At 34.1% G+C, this 27,658-nt stretch overlaps 1 protein-coding gene and 1 long non-coding RNA gene across 18 annotated transcripts in view; one reads left to right on the forward strand and one right to left on the reverse strand.

Moving 5' to 3' along the window:
* pax7b (paired box 7b) overlaps nucleotides 1–27,658 on the forward strand; it is a 105,084-nt gene that overhangs the window by 74,017 nt on the left and 3,409 nt on the right. For all 6 annotated transcript variants that reach the window (XM_087306020.1, XM_087306021.1, XM_087306022.1 and 3 more), the window contains 1 exon segment: nucleotides 23,006–23,255. In XM_087306020.1, the coding sequence (XP_087162146.1) occupies nucleotides 23,006–23,255 (250 nt within the window).
* LOC141380486 (uncharacterized) overlaps nucleotides 1–27,658 on the reverse strand; it is a 93,447-nt gene that overhangs the window by 63,041 nt on the left and 2,748 nt on the right. Inside the window, exon 3 of one of the 12 annotated variants that reach the window (XR_015523452.1) lies at nucleotides 23,749–26,496. The exons of the other annotated variants lie outside the window; for them this stretch is intronic. This is a non-coding gene — a long non-coding RNA (uncharacterized LOC141380486). Of the gene's footprint in view, nucleotides 1–23,748; nucleotides 26,497–27,658 lie in introns of those variants that run through there. 12 annotated transcript variants of the gene reach the window in all.

Raw genomic sequence — 27,658 nt, forward strand, 5'->3', positions numbered from 1 at the left:
TGATATTGAAGATTTTGGTTTTCCGTTCTGGAGGTTTATTAGAACCGACTTTACTGACCAATATAGTTATAGATTTAAATTCATATTTATTTTGATACCATTTTTAAATTTACTGCAAAAAAAATCTCATCTTTTTCTTGTCGGGTTTCTAGTCCTAATATCAAAAAGTTCTTAGTGAAGAAACATAATCTAGACAAGTATAAATATTAAAATAACGTAAAAAATATCTAAGCCGTGTCAAAAAGTTTTTCCTTAAAACAATCTGCCAATGGGATAAGCAAAATAGTCTAATTTCAAAGCAAAAACTTGTTATTTCTGAAAACAAGACTGTATTGTTTTGCTTGTCTAAAATGGTTTTGATTTAAGATTTTTTTTTTTTTTTGGACTAGAAACAAGACTCCAAGTAAGAAATTATTTAAAGTGTAAATTTCAGTTTAGTTTTAGTTTGTTTCAATAACATAAATTAACATTTTTTTGACAAGTATTTTTAGTCTTGGTCTTTAGGCTTTAGTTCTAAAATAGCATTGTTACAGCTTAATGCAGGAACATTGCCTTCCATTAACCACCCAGTTCATACAAAATAATAATAATAAAAACAACTTGCTCTTTTTCTGATGTTCTTTTCTACAACTCTTTGAAAGATTGCACTGCTTCTTATCCTCTAAAACTAGTGCAGCAGTTAAAGTCCAACATGCCCTAATAATGGCCATGTGCCAGAATGAAACACAAACCTGCTGGGTTCACAACACCAACAGGTGCACACGTTCCTCTCATGTGCCAGCAGAAACGAAGCGCTTTCTCTGGAAAACACATTAAACAGCACTGCAGCTTCAGTTCGGATCAAAATTATGCAACGGCAGACCTAATCTCCATTAAGCCCACATTTGGACCGGGCCTCGACTGCATGTCTTTTCGCAGTGTTTTTCATCCGCCGGCCATGTGGAGCAGGAATGAATGCGGTAATAAAGCTGTAGGTTTTGCTCTCCTCCTCCTACAACACATGCTTTGTGCAGGTGCTTTATTGCCTCTTACAGACGCTCTGTTTTGCTGTGTCTGATATGTGTGGTGTTTTCGTTGTTAGTTGTCGTAACTGGAGAGGAAAAGGACACACAGCCCTTCTAATGAACAGGTTTTGCTAATACCAAGCATTCAGGAGGAATCGGTCATGCTTTTTGTTTCGGGCCTCGTAGCAACAACAGCAGCCCTCAAAGCAGCCAGTAAAGCTTCTATAGTGAGGATGTGTGTTAATGAGCATTTACTGCAGTTTGTCTCTGCTATCACTGTCAGGCTGACTGGCGCGTACAAGTAATGTTTTGTGAGCAAAATATCAATTAACAAATGATTACGATTGTTGTTGTTTTTTCCGGAATTTCTGTTTAATGTTTTAGTGGTAAACACAATATTTACTTTTTAATATTTTTATGAAATAAAAAATCATTAAATCAAATAATTAGTTAGTTTACATTTACATTTATTTGATATGTTTACATTTATTTAAATGTATAATTTCATAATTGTTTTATAAATTAAAATGATGCATTTTTTTTAAGTAAAAAAAAAAACATTTATATGTATTCTAAGAAAAATAAATGACTAAACAAATTTATAAAAGATTACCAATTTAAATAAAATCAAACTTTTAAAATAATTACATTTGTAATCAAATGCATAAATTAAAATGCACACACAGATTGACTATTCTAATATAATACTGTGTTTGGGATTTTCACAATTGTTTCTTCCCCTTGCAATATATATATATATATATATATATATATATATATATATATATATATATATATATATATATATATATATATATATATATATATTAGGGATGTCCCGACTAGGTTTTTTGCTCACAGGTACAAGTCATTTGATTTTGAGTATCTACCGATAACGAAACCCAATCCGATACTTCTATAACACATAAAAAAGAATAAACAAGAGTAAAGAAACAATCAAGTAATAAATAACATAAATTCTTCAATTTTAGACTTTAGTGAAACAGTAAATATAAATGTCACTTTAAGCTGTATAGAAGTGTCTTAAAAATATCTAGTAAAATATTATTTACTGTCATCATGGCAAAGATAAAATAAATCAGTTTTTAGGAATGAGTTATTAAAACAGTTATGTTTAGAAATGTGCTGAAAAAAACCTCTGTTAAACAGAAAAAATAAACAGGGGGGCTAATAATTCTGACTTCAACTGTATCTTGACATTAAGGGTTGATTATAAAACATTTGTATATTCACTCTTTTATAAGACATTTTATCCAAAGGAAGTGAGAAATAAGCAATACAGTGTTAATAACATATAATTATAATTAACATAAAACTATAGTTTTTAGAAATAGTTTATTTCATTTCAAATTCAGGACTTTTTTTTGCATAATTATAAACCTAAATGTAATTTTAATACTTTTTTAAATGATGTATTTTGTATTAAAAATGCGTGTTGAACAAGTACTTAGAAAACACAATTTGTAACAGAAGTGATAGAAAAATGGCATCCTTCTCTTCGTTTGCGTTTGTGTGTGTGTGTTGTAAGATTTGTGTTTTGGAATGAAGGAACTGGCGAGCATTTGAAGTGAGGAGAGGAGAGTTTTTGGCACGGGGGGATCAGAGAGGCAGAGAGTGGAGCTTTGATCCGTTTCCCCAGGCCTCGCGCTCTACTCCGGCCTCAGCGGTGATTCCTGACAACTGTCTGCCCGAGATAACAGAGGGACTCCACCATTAGCACTGCACACACTTTACACTGGATCAATTACATTTAAGACGCCTGCACAGGGCTTGCCAAAAAAAGAGAAAAAATTATATGAGCAAGAGAAGATTGAGCTTTGGTGCACTCCAGTCCTTCTCCTCCCCCACATTTTTTTTGCACATTTTTTGCCAAGACATTGCACACCTGAATGTCAGTTAGTGAATCACTGCAGGTGAGGAGGGTGAAAAAAACCTTACATTTTTCACCATATTTCCCCAGTTGATTGATTACATAACTGAAAACATTTTGTTTAAATATGCAAATGATACATTTTGTTTTTATTAAAATTGCACCAATTTACTTACATTACTGGCACTAAAATCTGAAAAAAAAAAGAAGTGATTTCAAAAGGTAAAAAAACAGTGAAAATACCCCAGTAAGAATTTATAATCTGGATATCAGTTTACTTAATGTATACGGTAAATTCACTTTCCCAGAATTCTCTGCGTGACATTTTACTTTTTGTTATTTTTGTAGATAATAGTATTTTTTCCCTTCTGAGTTATGCATTTTAAAGTTTTGTTACATCTGATGTTGTTTTAATTTTGTGTGTTTAGCTGTCGTGTGAATGCCACTGGGCACCTTCTATATATTACTCTGTTTCTCTGCTTGTGGGAAAAGTAATTTGAAATAGGATATATTACTAGTGATGTAAAGTAACAAATTACAAATACTCAAAATACTGTAAGTAGTTTTTCTCAGCAATTATAATTTACTAAATAGATTTAAAAATGTGTACTTTCACTTTCCCTTGAGTACATTTTTGGTGCAGTATCGGTACTTTTACTCATTAAAAAATATATCAAATCACTACTTCATTATTTCTTGTCTATGGGGATTAGAATCAGTCCTGTGATTCCTGTCTAATCAAATCGCACATAGAAAGTAAATAACATCATACTCAACTACATTAAGACATGCAGCAAACTGTTTGAAAGTATTAAAAGAGTCCAAGAAGATACTTTACATGCAACGACCAAGAAACTTTTTAGACTGAATGTCACTGATGAGAAGATGATGGATGTTTACTGTATGATGACCGAAATAGCCTTAAACAATAACTATCTTCACTTCAGAATATTACGTTTACACACACGCACAAATGTCAACGCATCAACCATTCACAGCATAATACTCACTACTCTTGATTACTTTTAGGTATTTTAAGTAATATTTACAACAGATACTTTTAACTCTACTTGCACTACATTTGTGTACTTTTACCTGAGTATGATTTTTCAAAACTGTTTCCACCACTGCATATTATGTTATGAAAATAATATCAAATGACTTTCTAATTCAAACATGCATATGGTTGTGTTTTTGTCTGTTACAAAGTTATGACGCGTAGATGTTAGTACTTCAAAACACTGGTGCATAACAAAAAGACGTCAAATTTAGAAATGTATTTTACATTATACCATATTTTGAATAGGTAAGTTGCGTCATCCACAGCTGCCGGATTTTCACTGTGAAAAAACAACAGAGGCTAATAATAAAAGAGATATGACAATGTGAAAAATGTTCTCGGTTTAACAGCACTTGGGAAGTATTTGTGAAATAAAGAATTAAAATTGCACAGAAGGGCTGTTAATTGTGTCTTTAACTGTAGATATTTTCAAAATAAAATTTGTAAAATAAAATGTTGTATATTATCAGGCAAATAATGTACAATACGAGCAAATCCATGCAGCAGAAAAAAAAAAAAACTCTTTTTGACTGAAATCTATATACACAAATTGATAAAGTGTGACTAAAGTATGTGCATTTTACATCTTTTTTTATATGTGTGTATATATATATATATATATATATATATATATACACACACACACACACACACACACACACACACACATATATACATACATACATATATATATATATATATATATATATATATATATATATATATATATATATATATATATATATATATATATATATATATATATATATATATATATGTTGGATTGAAAAAAACACTTTGAGAAGCTAAAAAGCCCAGAGTCTCCACAATGACAGGTGCATGAAAAGCAGTGCATTTGCCTGGGGTGTCTGGCCTGAAGACTGTAGTATTAAGCCTCTCAGTGGGCACAGTGTCAGCTGGCACACGCCACCATCAACAAATCAAAGGAGGAAATAAATGCACATTTACATCACCCGCATGCTCCAAGAGCAGAGGAGAAATACTTGTTAATTAGAAGTCGTCTTAAATACAGATGCTGTTTCAATTTGGCAAGAGTTAAAAAGAGGCTTAAAAAAAGACGAATGAGACCTGCTCATGAGCTGCCAAAAAAATCAGGGGAATTTAAATCATATCCACTGGCAGAATGTTTTCTGCATGCATTTATTTAGTTTCTCTCTCTCTCTCTCTCTCTCTCTCTCTCTCTCTCTCTCTCATCTTTTTCCTTCTCTCTAGCATAAGCTGAGAGAAATTGGAGTCTTGTGCGTGTGTTAATGACACATAGTAGGTTTCTCTGGTCACTCAAATGCATCTAGACAGTTAATTTCCAACATTTCCATTGACTCTTGATTGAAAACATTTTTTTTTTTGAGGGTCTGTTGTTTTGGCTTCTGGGTGTAAAATATTAAGTGCAAAATATTAAGAATGGTTTATGATCTTTAAAACAGATAAAATGTATGAATCTAATTTTTTACTTGTGGGGCATGTGGTGTATGTAAGCTTTATGAGTGTAAGCAAGACAGCCTTTAAATAATGGTAAAATTATACTATGTACTTTATGGCTTTATTTTATTTTATTTTATTTTATTTTATTTTATTACACTTGCCCAGTAGGGATTCTCAAGTCACTCAAATACACCTGTAAATGTTCTTTCAGAGAGTCGGTCGTCTCACCATATCTGTGAAAAGTCACACAAAATATTAGTAATAATTTAGTTATGATCTTCTCAAACTCTTTTTTTTTCTTCTTCTATGTTTCTGTTTGTCCGTCACAGCATCTCTAATCTGATTCACTGTTTTACACATAGACTGACTGCTACTGTGTTTTTATTGCCATGTTTGTATGTGTGAGAGGGTGTGAACTGTTGTATCCTGATGAATAGATGATATAAGAAAATGTGATTTACATTTATGTTTATCTGTCAGAGGCAGTGAGCTTTGTATGTAAAATATAGCATTAATTGTCAGTGTGAAAAATAAGCTATTAATAATAAATATGTTTTTTTTCCATTTCTAAAAGAAAAAAACTAATTCATTTATTCATGAAAATTAAATTTTCTTTTCAATAAGATTTATTCCATACATTTTTAATATCCTTCTCTCATGATTAACCGCTACCATTTTCATAAAGCATTGCAAAGATTATTTGGTTTGTTTTGATTAAAAGTGTTTACATATTTAAAAAAAAAAAGAGCAATACATCTCAAAGTTAGAGAAAACAGTAGACGTGCAGGGGTCTTCATTTACATGAGGTCTGGGTCTGGGTCGATTTTAAAATGCCATGATGTATTATTATTTATATATATATATATATATATATATATATATATATATATATATATATATATATATATATATATATATATATATATTATTTTTTTAAAATCAGATTATTTTTTATTCAGAAATCTTTCCCATGAGTGATCATCAGTCTTTATTCAAATAGGCGCACCTATCCATATCTAGTCTTTATAATGAGCAATCTAGCCATTTTATTTTATTATGTCATTATTAATATTATTTTATACTTAATTGTTGATATTTTTGGTTTTATTTTACATTGTCATTTTCTTGTTGGCTTAGTCCCTTTAATTAATGCGCGGTCGCCACAGCGGAATGAACCGCCAACTTATGCAGCACGTTTTTACGCAGAGGATGCCCTTCCAGCCACAACCCATCTCTGGGAAACATCCACACACACTCATACACTACGGACAAATTAGCCTACCCAATTCACCTGTACCGCATGTCTTTAGAATGTGGGGGAAACTCAGCACCCAGAGGAAACCCACGCAAACACAGGGAGAACATGCAAACTCCACACAGAAACGCCAACTGACCCAGCCGAGTGGTTTTATTTTTAGTTCACAATAAAAAAGTATTTATTTTTATTTATTGAATAATTTTATATGTATTTTATTAACTTTTTAGGAAATGCTTGTTTCTTTAGATTTTTATTTGATTTAAAGTTTATATTTTATATATCACATAAATTGTATGAGCATTTTTATCCATTGTATTATATTTAATATTTCTACAATTCAACTATTTTATGATATGTTATTTAATACATTTGTATACATTTGTTATTTTAATTTATATATAGTTATTAGTTCATTTTTTCATAATGTATTCATTTTTTATTTGATTTTAAATATGTATTTAAAAATTATTTAAAGTTTTGTTTGCTTGTTTATTTATTGATTCATTGTTTGTTTGTCCTGCTGTGAGAAAGTACATAGGGTCACCAAGTAAAAAGTAAAAATCTCCAACAATTACAAACCAGCTCCAAAACACCCTGAATTTGTGTGTCTCATCTTAACCCACATGCTCTCAGTTAGTTCCAGATGCCAGTCTGACAGGTGTGAAGCTATGATTAACACTACAGCCTCGCAAAACTACAGCGGCCAATCACTCTGCCCGCTCCGCACTTTATGACTGGCTTTTGCAAGCCCGTTTGATTGTTTTGCACTTGACATATAAAGCTACAGTAGCAGTACAGTTTCTGTGATGTGTTTTTCTGTATTTTCCTCCCTCTCCAGACCCCATCTGCTCCTCTCAGACTCCAGCTGAGAGCTATTTCACTATTTATTTACATGTAATTACCCCTATGAGGTGCCGATATTAACACTGTCAAGAACAATTTGACTTGACATTCCTCACTAGTCCTGCGCCCTGCTGCTTTCAGCAAACAAACGCCCCCTTCCTCCACCTTGCATTATTCTTGGCCTGCCGTTCATTCGTTCATTCGCTTCTGCTGCTGCTGGTGAAATCATTTAAAGCAGACGTTTAATTTGGCAGAGGCGCGAGGCGTGAAGAGGTCAGAGGGGGATGTTTTCTCTCCTAGTGACTGAATCTGTCTCTCACTTCCGCAAACACACAGAATAAAATAAGCAGATTGAGACTTGTACTTCTTGCTGTATCCACTCAATAGAGGGCATTAACCTTTGGTTAACTCAGGGCCTTGTAGCACTTTGGGACGTTTAGGGTTTTGTTGGTTCTGAAAAAGCTGTGTCTGTGTTGCACAACAGCAGACTGGAGGTGGTTCGTTGTTGAGGATGTTATTTTGGGTGGAATAATTTTAAATTGATAACCATTTATTGAAAGAGAAAGACTTATAAGAATTATATTTTACATACTGTAGAATATTGTGAAACTTCATGAAGTAGCTAAGCAAACAAAGCACTCGTTTTTTCTTTTCATTCCTCCTTGTGTTTTTTTTGCCAATTTCTATATTTTATTTGCCACCGTATATATTGTAAGCACCTGCAGATAGCTATCTTTCTTTGCTATTATTTGTTTATTCATCCCCATTTTCTTTACGGATGCTTTAATATTATTTATTTGTACAAGGCATTGTACTGTAAATAAAATCCTACACTATCTCACGGCAATTCGTAGCTTTTTGATTTAGTGGCTAATACGTATAAATTCGTACAATTCAGTACAATACATAAATACAAAACATGAATAGTTACGTTTCCTTGTGAGATCACGCTAATAAAATTAGCATATTTTGTGTTAATGTTCGGCGTCATTTATTAATGAATAAATAATATAATAAAATCACTAGATTACGGGGTGGCATCACGATGGCTCAGTGGTTGAGGTTGATTCCGCTGTGGCGACGCCTGATAAATAAAGGGAATAAGTCAAAGGAAAATTAATAAATGAATCACTAGAATGCAGTCCCTACGATATATGATACATTTGTTACAATATAAAATTATTGTGATTTTGAATGAATTACAATATTCTGCGATTAACTGCAATTTATGACCTTTTTTCCAACTTTTTATGTGCCCAAAATAAACATTTTGCATTATCTGTTTAATCTCACTCAACTAAAGTTTTATAGCTGGAGCACATCTGTTGTATGCACCTTTCCGCAATGCATTTAATGGATATTGGGAACAGTATAATAAAATATTGACATTAAAACATTATGGGCATCCATGCATTACCATGTTGCCATGGAACATATCACAGTACTTTACTCTATCGATATTTTCCCCCAGCCCTACTAGATTTGCATATAGTTAGAATTCAGTGGGCAGTTAACAGAAATGTTTGTTTATGCCCATTTTCTATACATGCTCTACTATTACTTTTTTAGGCCTCATTTAAAAAATACTGTATGCTTTCTTATTTTTTACTCTTACTAATAATACAAATTTAATAATGGCTATTTACATACTGTAGTATCTATAATCTTCATAAATCAAGCAAATAATTGACTTTAGTTTCGTTCAAATTTAAAATGTTTACTGAGTGCTCGTGCAGTATAACAATAAACTCAAAATACTTAAAAAGATATATTTAAATATAACTTAAAACAGTTTAATAAAAGCGGAGCAAACCATCACAAACAAAAAGAAGGGAGGGTACAGTATATATTTCAAAATATCTATACTGTACATGTATTTGAGCACTGTATAAATACATTATAATAAATTAAATTATGGCTCTTAAAGTTTAGTTAGGTCATTTTTGCAATATTTGCATATTTTTTTAAATAATAAATACTTAAAATGAATAAATTAGGTAAAAAAGATGTCTAGGCCTTGATTAAATAGAGCTGTTTGCTTGATTTAAGTGTTTTTCATGTTTGTGTAATCATCCATTATTGATTCCTCATAGAGTGCTATCAGAGCCCTAAAGGTTACTGCAGAGGCCTAAAAGAGCCGTATGCAGAATATTTCCAGCAGATAGCATGTAGCGAGAAGTGACAGCTTGTCTGGTCGCACGCTAATCGCTCTCATCTGGGCCCAGCTTGTCAATGCCCACTTTCTGCCACTGTCAATCACACGGCTAATTTGAAACAATTAAAGGCTCCCCAGCCGCTCCACCCTGTGCCATCCTCCATCCTCCCAGTCAAATGCCTACTTTTGGCTCACTCTTCTTTTCACTTTCAATTAATGTGCTGTGGCCAATTAACAGAGTGACACAGAGCCAGCAGAGGAAATCATCGATGTCGTCTGCTCTCTGCCCACCTCCGCCTCCAGCGTGACAAAACCTCTAATTGATTTTATGCAATAGTGTTTATTTCAGGAATGGCCATTTTGTCTGTTGGGTGGTGGTGGTGGTGGTGGGGGGTCGAGTTGTCTCTCAGGGTGATCATTTTTCAGGGCGATGGGCTAATTCTGCAGTCTGACTTTAAGTGTATATATATATAAAAGATTCTAGAATTGGTGCTGGTTACATTGGGGATGATTTATGGAAACTGATTTATGTTACATAAGTAGATATTTTTGGGTTTTCTATCGGATATTACAGAAAAATGAGTTATGACGAACAGAAAGTTATGACAATGTATGTTTTTGTATTACTTGAACTGATCTAATTAATAAAATAAGGTTTCAGGTTTCAACTTTGGCTGGGCGATATGGCAAAAAATACAATCTATATAATTATTTTCCTTATTGAACGATAACTATATATTTCAAATTTTCGATAAAAGTTGTTAATGCTTCCAGATTTACCCCAACAATGACTGAAGCCACAAAAACTTAGAGGGTCTATTAAATGGCATAACATTTTTGGCCAATACATTTTCAGTGGCCAAAAATTCGGTACATCCCTAATATCAACACACTTTTAGAGTCTTATTGTTGCACATTTCTGCTGTGTGATTGGCTCTTAGATCATTACAGTAAAAAAGTCCAGAGCTTATCATTGTTATTGACAGATTTTATTGCGATTTGATAAAATATTGTTTATCGGCCCAGCCCTAGTTTCAACTTTAAGTTATACAAATGTTTTAAGTCAGTTTTATTGTTGCAAGTTGAAATGACTAGTAAAGATAATTTGATTGCAATATGTTCTAAGTTTTTAGAATTGAAAATTTATAGTTTTTAATTTCATGCAAACGTTACATAAATATGGTACAAATATGGTGTATATTTTATGGTAAAAATGAATTGGTAAAAAAAGTAGACAAGCTGTGTATACTGTGTTTTAAATACGTTTTAAATGTTCAGAAATTTTATTTTTAACTAAAACATTTCTCAGGTCACTCAAAAACTTTTGTAAATTTTGTTTTATTTTTGAATTTTTTATATTTTATTGCTATTTTTGAGGTGACTCATACATTATACATGTGCAAGTTGTAGCTTGTTTTATATTTTATTTTAAAATGTATGTATAGTTATATAGATGTGTAAAGTTAATTTGATTCAACTTAACATTTAAAGCAGATTTTACAGTTTAATGTTTATAAAGGTTAATTCCTGTTGGATCAGAGACTAATAAAAAAAAAAAACATTATCAAAACGGTAAAAAAGTAAACTTCAGTTAAAAAAAGAAAAGAAATTAAAATAAATGTAAACTTTTATCAAAATCTTAAAAGGATATATATATGAAAAGGTAACTATTTTACATTTTGTCAGTTTAGTGGCTAATTTGTACGAATTTGTAGAGTTCAGTCGTATGAAAATGTACGATTTTAAAAGGAGGCATGGCACCTAGAACCACCCCTAAACCCAACCATCAATGGGGATAAGCAAATCGTGATAAATTGTAGGAACGAGATTGTACAAATGAATATGAATTAGCCAAAACATTTTTATATATAAAGAAATTAGGAATTTACCTTGCCAACTTTACTGCAATAGTTTGGTATATTTACCTTCGGCCCAACACCATCAATCAAGTTTGGTTTTTGGCCCTTCATAAGAAAAAGTTTTTTATTTAGTCAATAAATTATTGAATGATAGTGCATCACAGTGTTCAGTTGCGTGAATTGTTATTGGTGGACCAGAGACTTTATTCATTCATTCATTTTCTTGTTGGCATATTCCCTTTATTAATCTGGGATCGCCACAGCGGAATGAACGGATGAGCGGATGCCCTTCCAGCCGCAACCCATCTCTGGGAAACCCAGAGACTTTATTACTACTTCTACTTATTATTTATTATTATTTCTCAATTTCTGTATGTTATCACTTGTAGCACAGAACGCCGTTTTCGACTTTTACCTATGATGAACTTGAACAGGACTGAGTCATGATTGTGTTGCTCAAATCTGTGCTGAATTACATCATTCCAGAAGCTCCATGCACAAACATCCACGTTTTTATTCATGCGCTTGCCTGTTTGCTATATATCGCTTCCTCGCATTGTTTGCTAGTTGATTCCAGCATTGTGGGTGTTGGGATGTTTTATGGATTAGAGCTTCTTCTAAATGACTTCCCCACAAAGAAAGGCAGCGCTTCTTTAATTACGGTGGCATTGCATCAGATATTGCCACTAAAATGTAATGCTGAAGCCTGTGACTGTTTTTATACTGGCGTCACTCACAAGAACATTATACCATGTTTTTTAATCCTCAAATCCAATATCGCTTTGGAAGCAGTGTCTTTATGTGTTTGACATATTTATACCGCATAGGTTCCCTTTAACCCAGTTGGTTTAGCAGATGTGTATGATAATAATGGGTCCATATCATGAAAATCTGACTTTTTCCATCTTCAAATGGTATAATTGAGTCCCTGATGCTTCTACCGGACAAGCCAGTAAATTTTTTATTTGCTTTCTTTGCAAGCACCAGCAAAGTCATGGCATTCGGATGTAGAAAGGGGATCTTGTTATATATTATTTTGCATTTTAGAAGGAAATCAAATATACAATATTTGGATATAATATACAGTATTTTTTCAGTTGGATTGTTTCCCCAACAAGGGTCAGTTCAAGACTATTTCTGAAGGACATCGTGTCCCAACTATATGTCATGTGAAGCTTTGATACACAATAAAGGCTATTTTTTCCATCCTAAAAGGAGTTTTTTTTCTAACCATCCACGACGGTGATGTGCAGAATTTCTATTTTAGAAACGTTTTCTATTTCTCTGATGTCGCGGCTGGATTTTCTTCTTTTTCTTCCTCTATTCTCCAACCCATCCAAATGTTTGGTTAATTGCAGAATTTGCGCCTCTAGCGTCTGCTATTTACCCTCCACTGGGGCAGCAGCATCTTCCACAGCAAAGATTTGGTTCTTAGTTTTGGTGATTCGTTTTTCGTGGTCATCAAGTTTTTCTTTCTGTAGTTGAAATATTTTGGAAATGCTTTCTGTAATTTCTGTAATAAACTGCCGTGTGCCAGGTTTAGGAACACTGGTGTTAGCATCCGAGGTAATAGTAGCATTATCATGACTCTGACGGTTACTTTCTGTCTCTGATTTGGTTGATTTTTTTTTTTTGTTCCGTTGAGGAATGGCAATCGATTGCTTCAAAAAGTATATGTCTAGACTCATAGCAAAGTGTGCTGCATTAACACAGAAGATAATGAGCTTCTCTGTCAAAAATAATGATAATTGAATCTCAAAGACTGTTCTTTAAGTCGCCATCTTATATCTCCGGCAGTGATCTGCCCATTTATTGATTATGTGTTAAATGTTAACAGTATTAGTCTGAAAACCATTTATTGCCATGCTGAAAGTGGAAGCAGAAAGTTTACCTAATTGCAAAATAACATCAGGCACTCAACATACACTTTTAATAATGTTAAAGATCTTTAATATGTCCTCATTATAAAACTTACCATTTAATTGGGACCACAGTGCATTATTCTGAATGTCTGTGATATTTAAAAGTTTCTGTCGTGCTGTGACTGGTGCGGATAGCTAAATTGCTTGTTGCTGGAGTCGTGTTACATCAGAACAGAGCAGTAAATCATGTTAGTTGTATCAACTTTACTCCACAACAACTACATAAATGTATCCAATAACAGTTTAGACTAGAAGTTGTAACCTCTTCCTCTCCATTATTATCTGGTTTCAGTTAAAACACATACATGTAAGTGTTTAGTCACACAGAATGTGTTTTTCCATTCCAATATTCTTCTAAGTAAATGTGCTTGATGCTGTAGATGTGCTGGACATTACACTCTTTTACAGCACTTCGCATGTGCACTTTCATCAAATACTGGTCGTTTCTGATATTTTAGCTATTGTGAGATTTGCTTGATTTGTTGTTTCTGAAGTGTCAGTATTTCTTGTAAAAGCTCCACCCTCCTCAGGACCTTATTTCCATTTAAATGGACACTTACAAAAATATGTGTTTTAAGCACACTTAAATAGATACAATTTGAAAAGCTTTTGAGCTAAAATTTCTGTCACAATCTGGGGACACTAGAGATTTGTTTAAAATGTTATAAAAAGTGAGGGTTAACCTTCAGCTGTGTTAATATATGACATCAGCTCTTCTAATTCCAGCTCCCTAAACAGGTGACGTTTCTCCAGCATGATCGTGAATACTGTAGTGAAACGAGAGCTGCTCTCTTACACCAGCAAATCCAGTCTTGGCCAGATTAAGCAGAATGTGAATAAAAGGAAAGATTTTGTGCGTGCGTGCGTGTGTGTGTGTGTGTGTGTGTGTGTGTGTGTGTGTGTCTTTGCTGGCCCATAGACACTCACTGTCCTCTCAGAGTCTCCACCTACATCTGTCCTCCTCTCTCTCTTTCACTCTCTGTGTGTTTCTCTCTCTCTCTCTTTTTCTCTAAGCAGGTGGATGGCCAGATTTTCGACTGTACTGTCGGTGTGTTTTTATAGCTCTCTACAGGAGAATTGACCTACTGTTAAACCTATAAAATAACCACTGTTATTCTTAGGACTTAGACAAATAAGGTTACGGGTGTATTTTGGCTTAAACACAATTTATTATCTGACAAAAAGACCTGCCAGCATGCTGCTGATTATCCCAGAAAGCAGCTTCCTTTGTTGGTAAAAGATTATATGTACAGATTTAATCTATTTATATTATTATTTTTAATACATGAACTTTACATAAAAAAACAATTTTAGATTAATATAATATATAATAACATGCCACACAGGAACATGTAGTTGAAACCATTTAGAAACTACTAAACATCACAAATAATAACAAAGAATTATTTAGAACTTTTTTCCGTTTATTTTTTTCTTGTAAAATGATTTCCAATATTCTTTGTTTTAGTTACAACTTCTAAATGTTTTTGATTTAATAATAATAAAGAAAGTTACATGTTCTTTTTTAGATAAATTGTGTATATACAGTTGAGGTCAGAATTATTAGCCCCCCAGTTTATTTTTTCCCCAATTTCTGTTTAACCGAGAGATTTTATTTTTTTTTTGCACATTCTAAACATAATAGTTTTAATAACTCGTTTCTAATAACTGATTTATTTTAACTTTGTCATGATGACAGAAAATAATTTACTAGATATTTTTTCAAGACACTTCTTTACAGCAACTATCGAAAGAAAATATGGCTTCAACTTAAAACATTTTTCCTGAAAAATACAGTGTTTGTAAAATGTAGTCGAATAATCTTTTTAATGTTGTCTTATTTATACAACTCTGAAATATAAGAGCAGGTTTACCATAAAATATATATAGAATAGATATATGTTTCTTTGTAAACAATCCACTAAATATTTTTACTAGCAATAACTCTATCAATCCCTAAAACTTTTCTAAATTACAAATAGCATTAGTTTATATTGTGATTATAACTAATATTTATAAAATATAGTATTACGAAGCCATTTTCTCCAGAAGTGTTTTGTTCAAATCAGCCCCTCTGTTTATTATAGACTGAAATCACTGTCATCACATTTGAGTTTTGTTCCAGACAAACATGAGCCTGGCTCCATTTCAGCAAAATAATAATAATAATAATAATAATAATTTAACAAAGAAGGAAGTCACGTCGAACACTGACTCAGACAAAAAATATAATTTGACAGTTAAGGAAATTATGTTAGTGTGAAACGCTTTCTTTTTCATTGCTGCTGCGCTGTTTGTTTATCTAAAAGGATGCACATTGTATCAATTTCCAGTTCTACATTCACACTGCTGCAGGCTAGAGGCCTCTGAAGTTGAGAGAATTAATTACTTTTTATTATGATTTATAAAGTAATCTATCTGTGGAGAGACAGAAAGTGAAGAGGGAGAGGAAGAAGCGCCTGCAGCAGTGTCCTTTAAACTGAATCCTGCCTGGCATTATCAGCTCCAGCAGCTCTCTCTCTCTCTCTCTCTCTCTCTCTCTCTCACACACACACACACACACACACACACACACACACACACACACACACACACACACACACACACACACACACACACACACACACACACACACACACACACACACACACACACACACACACACACACACACACACAAAAAGGAAAATAATAGATTAACACTTCACTCTGTGATAGTGATATATAAATATACATAGCCAACACGCAAGGTAAAAGGAGTTATATAATTTTTGGCCATTTTTATTTACGTTTAGGGTTGTTTAATATAAAATAACTACTGTAGTTTAATTTTTTACATTTCCTTTTTTAACCTGAAACATTTTTTACATTATTTTCGTCCATTTAAAAATTTTAGTTTCTTCAAAAAAGTTTGTTTTTCTTGTCTTAAATGTATTTATTTATTTAATTAATTATTTTTAATGTTTCCCTTTTTATTGCCCCTCCCCTTTCTATAATCTTTATAGTATTTTTGCTCTGTAATCAGAGTAAATTTATTTTTTGATACTGATACTTGTATTTATCTTGAAATATACTTGGGGAAAATGATTCTAACATTTCTACTACATTTTTTATTTACTTTAAATTAATGTACTAAAATAGAAAAAAATATATATCTATAAAAATGTTGTCCACTGAACAATATAATAATGTCTTACTATAATTTGATATTTTCTTCTTTTTTCCATATACTATTTTATATACAAATTGTGAAGTTAGTTTCTATGGCTTTGTTTGTCCTCTGCTGCTAGTGGCTGTAGTCTGGACAGTCACTGCGCCTCAGGATGTTGTTTGTCTGCCGGATTGATTGGTAAATATTATATTCTTTTTCTCAGCAGCCATATCAGATACTAAAAAGGTTACACATGTGAAAAACGTATTGATTTTTACTTAGTAATGGTAGTATGGCAGAAAATAATAGATTAGCTCTCTATTCAGTTATAGTCTTATAGGTTCTAACTGCAGGCAAGGTTATAAGAGTTATGTCATTTTTGACCTGTGAAAGTATGTCTGGCTTGTTTAAAAAATTTATAAAAGAATAATAATAAGTGATATAAAAAAATTTATGTGGCAATGCAGTGGCTCAGTAGGTAGTGCTGTCACCTCACAGAAAGAAGTTTGCTGGTTCGAGCCTTGGCTGGGTCAGGTGCATTTCTATATGGAGTTTGCATGTTCTCCCTGTGTTTCCTCTGAGTGCTCCGGTTTCCCCCACAGTCCAAAGACATGCGGTACAAGTGAATTGGGTATACTAATCGTCTGTAGTGGGAATGTGTATGGAGGTTTCCCAGAGATGGGTTGCAGCTGGAAGGGCATCTGCTGCGTAAAACATATGCTGGATAAATTGGTGGTTCATTCCGCTGTGGCGACCCCAGATTAATAAAGGGACAAAGCCGAAAATAAAATAAATGAATGAATGAAAAAATGAATCCACAAAAAAAAAAAAAAGTTTTTGGATCATGATTTATCATTTTCCTTTTCTGTATTTGTACTACTTAGATATGGTACTCTAAGATTTATCTTAGATTAAGTTCTCCACAATTTTTGTTATTTTTTATTTTAGCTTATTTTGATATATTTTTTTAATTATATATAATTCCCTCCATTTTATATTTTCAATTTTAATTTCCAGATTTTTTTATTCCCCTTATTTTTGTTTTCATTTCAATATAATTTTTTTGTAATTATTTTTTATGTCCTTCCTTTTTTAGTTTGCCGTTTTAGTTTTTTCCCTACTCATTTGTATTTACATTTTACTTTTTTACACTATTTTATTTGCAAACTGATAGTTGCCTTTCCCCTCTGATTTTCCCCATTTTTGTATACATTTGTTTTATTTCATTTTGATTTTTATTATTAGAATTTTTCCTACTTTGTATTAGTTTCCATTCATTTTGTCAAATTTATTTGGTGTTTTTTCTGTTCATTTATAATTTCCTTCCATTTGAGTTTTTTGACATTTGACATTTGAAATTATTGAGTCGTTTTTACAAACTGACAAAGTTGTTTATATACTAATCATTTACCTCAGATTTATCCTATATGTAAATAATTTAAAGTCAGTGCCATCTCAAAAATTACCCCATTTCTAAAACCATGCCAAACTGTCATTTTCTGTTTGTGTGTGTGAATGTGTGTGTGTTTTGCACTTTCCCCACTGTGCGTGCCGTAGCCCATGTAAGGCCGTCCTGCTGTTTGTTAGTGTTTGTGTTGTGGCTTTAAGTTGAATGTCCTAATTACAGCCGGCCGGGTGAGAGGATTGAGCCTACAATACCCTCACCACGTGCCTTCTCTGCTGATAAAAGCCAGCCTCTACCTCTTGCCGCGCTCCAATCTCCTCCGTTTGCCACTTTAATTGATGTCAGCGAGGTTATGCTAAATGTGCAGATTTGAATAATTTGTCTTGCAGCACAATAATGCTTAAGCGCGGGGCTGAATGGAGGTGTCAGGAAGCCGGCACTCGCTGTGCCCACATTCAGGGCTTCGTCCTGCCATCATCTGATTAAAACTACACTCCTGTGGAGATGACGAACTCACAGAGGCTCAACATTCACTATTAGCTCAAATTACCTCTTATTACTGGAAAAAAGACAGTATTGAGGGAATATTGAGGATTATGGTGTCGAATATGACTTTATTGAGGTTTGGGGGTTATACCTATAGTACTTTGAATAGGTTAAGATGGGTTGAGGAATTCGTAAATACAGTTTGTAAGATTAATAAATATTATTCATGTAAGAGTTTTCCATATACTGATAAAGTCAGAATTATTAGCCCTCCTTTTACCTTTTTTTTTTTTATATTTTGCAAATTATGTTTAACAGAGCAAGGACATTACCACAGTATGTCTGATAGATTTTTTTTCTTTGGGAGAAAGTCTTATTTGTTTTATTTCGGCAAGATTGAAAGCAGTTTTTAATATTTTAAAAAACACTAAGGTCAAAACTATTAGCCCCTTTAAGCTATTTATTTTTTCGATAGTCTACAGAACAAACCATCGTTAGACAATAACTTGCCTAATTACCCTTATCTGCCCAGCTAACCTAATTAACCTTGTTTATTCGTGTCTTGAAAAATATCTAGTAAAACATTATTTACTGTCATCATGGCAAAGATAAAATAAATCGGTTATTAGAAATGAGTTATTAATACTATTATGTTTAGAAATGTGTTGAAAAAAAATCTTCTCTCAGTTAAACAGAAATTGGGGAAAAATAAGCAGGGGGGCTAATAATTTAGACTTCAACTGTATGTAGTGTAAATATACAAATACATATATTTGTGTTACACTACATACAGTATATGAAAAAATCTTACATGAATTTAAAGATGCACATTTTTAGTTTTTTTTTACAAACACTTAATTTAACTTAATTTATCCTGAAACAGTATATACACATGCACACATTTAAAAATAAAAATTTAAATTAATGTACTAAAATTATTTAGTCAAACATCTTTATGTAAAGATTCTTATTTTTATATCATTATTATTACAATTATTATATATTTTATTTGTTTTGTTTCATTATTAGTTTTTTTCTCATTTTTATATTCATATGAAAATATATTTACTTTATAATACAAATATTATCATCATTACACTTCTATTTTCAAAACATATTTGTACATATAATGTTTTATGTTTATTTTGTATTTTGTTAAAGTCTTCTATACACTGCAAAAAATTATGTCTGTAAAATATTTGCAAACAATTATATGTGTGTTGAATTTGAACAAAATAAATTTTGTAATGTTCAACTTAATTTGTTTGTTTAAATTCATCCCAAATAAATTGTTTACAAGCAGGGTTGCACAGTTCACTGGTACTATGATAGTATCATGATACTATGGCTCCAAAATACTGACGCTGCCATTGTAGTTTGTAAATGGTAGTATCGCCATTAATTGTTTATCTACAATAGATAATGTTGCATGTGGAAAGTCAGTAAAATGCTCACACATTTGTGCAACAATAAATCATTTTATTTTAATAGTCTGTGGAGCCCTTTAATGTTGCAATACTGTGTAGAATTTGTGAGTTTTATGGTAGCCTATTGCACGTTTTCTAACACTTCAGTTGGAATGCACATCTGAATTTCATTTGTGTTCCTGTTAATATGATTTAGTAGCTACAACAACTGCGACAGTCTCTTTAAAAGAACCACTGAAAAACTGAAACTTTCAATTACTTTGGATTGTTACCTGTTAAGACTGAAAAAAAAAAAACATTAGATGAAAACCCAAAATAGCAACAGGAAACATTGAAACACTTCATATAGCCTAATTTTGTTTGGAAAAAATTCAATTTTATTTGGTATAGTTTGTATCTTTATTTATTTTTTAGTCCGTTATCTACAAAATAAAAAGAATAAATCAATTTTAGTTGAAGTGACGTGCAAATAATACTTTTTTCAAGAATTATGAATTAAATTCAAGTAGGCCTATAATAACAAAATATAGTATTTCTGACAATTTTCTTTATAATCTGAGTTATGACACAGTATCCCAATACTACTTGGTTTCGTGATACTTCAGCTGGTATAGTATCTTAAGAAGAATAAATGGTATCGCAACAACCCTACAAGCAATACTACTGATCTGAGTCCAACAGAAAAAAGTGGGCGGTTCTATCATCTCGGTTAGATCAGGTGATTGGATGAAGGCATATTCTAAAAAAGGGGTGGAGTTTAGATTGAAAAATGATGGAGACCTCAGGAGTACATAATGTTATTTAACATATCAAAATGAACATTTAATACTAAAGATACAAATTTTACTTGAAAACTGCATTCTACTGTACACTTTAAACACAACAGCAGTGCATAAAATCCAGTCAGGGGCGTTTCATTTACTAGCTAGAGCTGAATATAATCAGACCTCAATTAAGCGCCTGTTAAGTCTGTCTCTCCTCCAGCTGCCCATTGAGCCTCCTGTTGGGCAGCTTTTGGCCCTGACTCATCGCCCCGTGTCCAGGGTCACACACCAGTGCTCAGTCCCATTAATTAACACATTTCCCTCATCTTCATCTATCCTCATATCATATATCACATGCACCACAAATGAGAACAGGGACTTTCCACACTGGTTTCTGGAGTTTAATGTGTTTCAAGTGCTGCATATTTTCCTGGAAGCGTTCGGGAGGATATTGGGCTAAATTCACTTATCTGTTTAGGCCTGCTTGCGCACTGGGTGGGTCGAAGCCTCACCTTGATTTATTTTGTGCATTTGACCAGTGTATCAGACTTCAACAAATAGCCCATGGATGTTGTTTTGAGAGGTGCATGTGGGCTTGATTTGGCTGGCAGCGGCTCTGTGATGGACTAATTGGTTTAGCAGGTTGGGTCCTGGGACGGCCAAAGGGCAGCGGGGCGTAGCGAGGCTCAACGTGAACCTGATGTTCAGGACGCTGCTTTGTTTCAGTCTGCGGATGGGGAGCATGTGGCAGGCAGCGTTTCTCGCCTTCTTTTGCTCCTTTCACACACTGCTTTTCTTCTGCCACCACCCCTTTGAGCGCTTGCTTCACACTGGGGTTTAAACGGATTTGAATGACCCTGACCTTATCCTATCATATATATACAATGGGTTCAGAGTTTTTTGTCATAGGAAAATTTCTTCTATTTGTTAATGGGTGTTTCTCTAGTGTGTGTGTGTGCGCGTGCATGCATGAATACTTAAATGTTTATGTTGTGTACATGTTGTGTGTATATTTATTCATATATTCTCTATCATATACTCCCTACAGACAGACAGACAGACAGACAGATAGATAAATAGTACTAGAGACCACAAAAGTAATTTTCTTATATAGATTTTTTTTGTCTTGTTTCTAGTCCAAATATCTAAAAAAAAATCTTAAATCGAGAAGCTTTTTCTAGACAAGCAAATCATAATGTCTTGTTTTCAGAGATAATATGCCAAAATTAAGTGGGTTTTTCCTAAAAACAAGCAAAATAATCTTATGTTGAAAGGAAAAACAAGATTATTTTGCTTATCCCATTTGGCAGATTATTTTGCTTGTTTTTAGGGAAAACCACTTAATTTAGGCATATTATTTCTGAGAAACAAGACATTATGTTTTGCTTGTCTAAAAAATGCTTCTCAATTTTAGAATTTTTAGATATTTGGGCTAGAAACAAGACAGTCAGACAGACAGACAGACAGACAGACAGATAGATAGATAGATAGATAGATAATTTATGTAGCATCGTTGTCCTGCGAGTTCCTCTGTATGTCCACACATGTAGCAAAATGACAATAAAGCTCGACTTGACTTTAAGTGACACTACATGGTGTAAAACGTGTAATAAAAAATATGCATTGGAATCACAGGACTAAATTAGTTTTGAACAAAGCAGAAAACAGTTCTTTCAAATTGTAATAACAGTTCAATGGTTAGTGTTAGGTTTTTTACTGTTATAATAATATTACTGTTATAATAGTATTACATTTTTTATCAATTAAATGCAGCATTTATGAGCTAAAGACACTTATTTCAAAAAGATCTTTTTATAAACACAAATGAAAAAAAAAAGACAACTAAAAGATACAGTACTATCATCTATTTTCGCACAGCTCTCTGAGTTATACATTTGCCCTAAACCATTTTACACAAAACAAGGACAGACCTTGTCAAGTGTCTAATCTTCCAATCTCTTGGGGCATCTTCAATAATATGAGTGTTTATTTTTTTAATCATTCATGAGGGTTTGAGACAGTGGGATGGCTGAAGGCTTCAGATTAAACTCTCCCTGGGAGCTTGTTATGAAGTAGAGCCTCAGGGTAGAATAACGCTGGCACTCTCCGAACACCCCCTTTACCCTGCGCCCGTCCCTTCTGTATCAGTTATTCACCCTCGCACTCTTTTTAGCCTAGTAAATGCTCCCTTGGGATGCAGCAATGGGGGTCGCTGTGAAGATGTTTAACCCCTATTAAGGAAAAGGCCTTGATACTCGTCTTGCAGCCTATGATGTGGTGTTTTCTCCCTGTCTATTTTTTTGCTGATCGAGATTCCCATTTTCTTTCTACCCTCCAGGTGATGAGCATCCTGAGCAACCCAAGCGCGGTGGCTCCTCAGCCCCAGCATGAGTTCTCCATCTCCCCCCTGCACAGCAGCCTAGAGGCCTCAAACCCCATCTCTGCCAGCTGCAGCCAGCGCTCCGAGCCCATAAAGACTGCTGACAGCCTGCCCTCCTCCCAATCCTACTGCCCCCCTACATACAGCACCACCAGCTACAGCGTGGACCCTGTCACTGCGGGATACCAGTATAGTCAGTACGGCCAGAGTAAGTGGCTCTCGCTTCTTTGTTTTTAGACAAAACAAACAGCCTTTTGGTTGAATTTACCCCCCCCTCAGGCCCATCAGTAGGCACGATTTTTATTGCTCATTTGTTAAGTAACTTCTTTTTTTTGAAAACAAAGTGTGCTAGTTATAACTCTGGTAACACTTTATTTTGATGGTCCATTTGAGTGTTAGTAGACTGTGCTCATTATCTGTTGATATTGCTTCTTCAACAGACATTTAACTGACTATAACTGACTAGAAACTTTGCAAGTACATGTCAACTGACACTAACCCTAACCCAACCCTAACAGTCTACTTATAATCTAATGGGAATTAGTTGCAATGTAACCTAAATTCAACAATTGGACCATCAAAATAAAGTCTGTCCTTAACTCCTAAATTTACCTTTTTCAATTATACTTGGTTTTTCCAATATAATTTCCACCCAAAAATGTATTTTTTAGCGTGAACACTTCAGTATTCTAAAGAATACCTTTTTTTTTTTTTTTACTATAAATAATCTTTTGTAAAGTGGAAAGGTTTGTTTTTTAACATCAATGATGGAAAAGAAATCATTAATAAGAGGAGGCCTGGACTAAGCATGGGACGATAACCAGTTTCAAGGTTTACCGTGGTTTGGAAAAAATTTCTGTTATACCGGTCCTAGTGTGTATGTAAGTGTTTTTTTTTTTTGTTTTTTTTTTTAAACATGTTTTTCACAACAATTTTTATTTTGTTTTTTTGGGCATCAGTATCTCCAGCAGAAAATGAACCTCTACATCAAAAGCTACTGGTCCAAACTATTTAAAATGTTTCTTAAAATATGGGGGGAAAGTTGTTATTTTTTACCTAGACATTTAAAAAGAACTTATTTTGGTTATCACAGTAATCACACGACCGTGACACTGAAACCACTATATTTTCATCCAAGGTTATCATACCTTCAGAATCTTATATTGGCCCATGCCTAGCCTGGACACAGTGTTGGGACCTAAAATAACTTAAATAATTTAAATATTGTTAAATTTAAGTTGTGTTTTGTGTTTATTTATGAATATTTGCCTATATTTAGGGTTTGATTAATACTGAAATGATGGCCATAATGTCAGAAAGGTGATAATGGATAAAGAAAAGAGAAAAAGCAGCTAAAGGTCTAAGGTGCACCTCAAAGAAATATTTAAAAAATATTTATTTTAGAGTAACACTTTAAAGTCATTTTATTTAATGTTATTTATGTTTTCATTCTAATGTATTACCAAAACCATATAACTGATTTTCAAAATAATAAATAATAATGTTAGTAATGTTACAAAAAAGCACCAAGTAAACTATATCCCAATCTTTTAAAAGCCACACAGTAACTTTATGAAAGAGGGAAACAGACTGAAATTTAAGTAAAAATAAATCAAGCATGATCATGGTTGTTAATAAGAAAGCTTTTGGATCTTTTCAGTGAATCTGCTGAGCTTGTTTACAAAACTGAACTAAATGATTCATTCACTGATCTGGCGGATCTGATTCCCAAATTGTGACTCAGGAGTTTACTTACTTGCTTTTGAGCTTAATAAAGGAGATGATAATCACAAAATAACAACTTGAAAAACATCTCCTTCAACACGTATTAACTTGGTGCTAATACTTCCTGTTATTTTTATTAAATGGGAAAGTCACAATTAATTTGTCATTTATGTGTTTATGAGCTAGAAACAAGCTTCAGTAGAGAAGTGTAGCTACTAAGGTGATTATTCACAATTCAGTTTCTAAGTTCTTTTAAAATTTGACTTATGTTAAAGACTGCATTTGGGGTGTACTGTTTCTTTAAGTACTTCCTGGGGTGCAAAACCACTGATTTACCCCACCTGTCTAATATTTCATTAAAATTCAGGGGGCAGCTTAAGGGCCCACTTTGTAGATGTGCGCATGTTTGCATGTGTTCGCCGCGACCGTGAGTGTCAGAGAGCAGATTGGGTGCTCCTCTTAGGGAAGGCAGCGCTTCAGTCTGAGCAGGATTTAAGGAGCAAACTGGGCTGACAGGAGAGAAAGGCTTCTTCCTGAGGGAGAGAGGTTAAATGAGCTGTGATTACTCTCTCTGCTAGCTGTCAGCACCGGTGTCTCCTGTACAGACAGCTGGCCCACCCACAGGTATGCGAATGCTACCGTTCGCGCCGCCGTTCCCTGACAGCTTCCTTTTTGCTGTTGCTTACAGACGCTAACGTGCAGCGCTTACTGTCACACTGACAGATGTCTGGCAGCGTCCGCTCGCACCCTCGCTCTGCTCCGCCTCAACACTTCTGCTAATGACGAATAAAGGAAAGAGAGGTTCAAATAACACCTCCTCGACTGCTAATCAAAGGGCCTCCAGACCCCCCCCCAAAAAAACAACATCAGAGACTCTTGACAAGCCACCAGCTAATGCCAACACGCTAATGCTAGCGTACAGAAGCCTTTTTATATCCATTAATCACAGCTGTCTGCGTCGTCATGTATTATTTTTGACATTTTGATCAAATGATCACTGTGTTTACCGCTTGTCGGAAAAGGAGTGGCTCTGAAACTCCAAAATAATAAAAAACAAAACTCAACTAGCAAAAACTCAATCCTGACAGTTTCAAAATGCAAAGCCCTCAGGTTTAACCTCCTCCGCTCGACAGTTTCCATTTTCTCCATTTCAGCTTTGAGGATGGGGGTGGGAAATGTCTATGCAAATAATTACCTGAAGGTTACAGCTAGCGCAGTGCTAACTTAATAAGCTAGCCAATTCCAGTCAGACTCGGCTGCTTTACTGTTTGGAAAGGGAAGTGGCTGGAGGGGTTAATTGGAGCTTCCCCAATTTTTTTTGCAGTGCACCACTTCCATCCTGTCCTTGGTTTGTCCTTAGCGCCCAAAACTCAATTGACTGTCTTTTTCCACCAATCAAACATCTCTAATGTCTTTAGCTCGCGTGTTTAAATTGAAACAGTGTGAGACAGGAGGCAGATCAATGCTGAGGTCCTGGGTTGCGAGTGGGACTCGGGGCGGCCTCTGACCCTGGATTAGCCTGCAGGATGGAGTCGACACGTGCTCCTGATAAAGATCTCCCAGCCAAGCCAGACTCCAGATCAATCCAATGAGAGTCGTGCCCTCAGGTGCTGTGTTAGTCACACCGTTTTGTGTGCTACACCTATCTGGTGGGAATCTCGCCACTCTTTCTGCCGTCTCTCTCCTCTCTCTATTGCATTTTGCGCAGCCGTACTGATACACATCTAGAGAACAGTAACAGTTTTCACAGGCGTAGAAAATCGAGTGGACTCATTATCTAAATCTACTCAGCTGAGAAAGTTTTAGTTTCCCCAACTTTATTTCCCTCTTAACATGTTCAGGCTAACTTTATTTTGTGTGTGCTTGTTTTATTATTTCAGTTTTTGATTATGGTATTTGGCCTGGCATTTTTTAAGGAAGATGGATAGATTAAATAGACTGGCGTGTCACAGTGTGATGTTGTATGATTGAGAGTGTGGAATTCTGAGGGCAGCGATGACAGACGTAATGAGGAATGTGTTGAGGAATACTCACTATGACAGTGGGGAACAGGTGCTCTGTGTCTTTGCATTCAACAGTGTTCGTGAGAGGTCGCAGTGATGTAAAGTGTCCACATTATAGATATGTCTGCTCTAAAACTCAAAACTAAACTCACAGCAGTCTGCTTAGAAGGATCTTTGAAAATAAGAATGTCTGAGAAGAAGCTAACTGTTTTATTTAAAAGCAAATGATAATACAAACTGTTTTAAACGATGTTGGTTTCATAATTTCATGAATTTGTTGATTTTTTTTATTTAAATACTTCATGCCAAAATATTGATGTTTTAATATACACTCACCGGCCACTTTATAAGGTACACTTTACTAATACTGGGTTGGACTCCATTTTGCCTTCGGATTTGCCTTAATCCTTCGTGGCATAGAATCAACAAGGGACAGAAAATATTACAGATTTTGTTCCATATTGACATGATAGTGGATGTCGCAGCAGAAATCAAGACTCATCAGACTTATCAGGCATAATTTTTCCAATTTTCTATTGTCCAATTTTGGTGAGGCTGTACAAATTGTAGCCTCAGTTTCCAGTTCTTAGCTGACAGAAGTGGCACACGATGTAGTCTTCTGCTGCTGTAGCGCATCGATCTCAAGGTTGGACATGTTGTGTTCAGAGATGCTCTTCTGCATACCTCGATTGTAACGAGTGGTTATTTGAGTTACTGTTGCCTTTCTATGAGCTGGAACCAGTCTGGCCATTCTCCTCTGACCTCTGGCATCAACAAGGCATTTGCACCCAAAGAACTGTCACTTACTGAAAATTTTCTCTTTTTTAGACCATTTTCTGTAAACCCTACAGAAGGTTGTGCGTGTAAATCCAGTAGATCAGCA

This window comes from Danio rerio, chromosome 23, assembly GCF_052040795.2.
Source record: "Danio rerio strain M-AB ecotype USA chromosome 23, GRCz13ab, whole genome shotgun sequence".
NCBI lineage: Eukaryota > Metazoa > Chordata > Actinopteri > Cypriniformes > Danionidae > Danio > Danio rerio.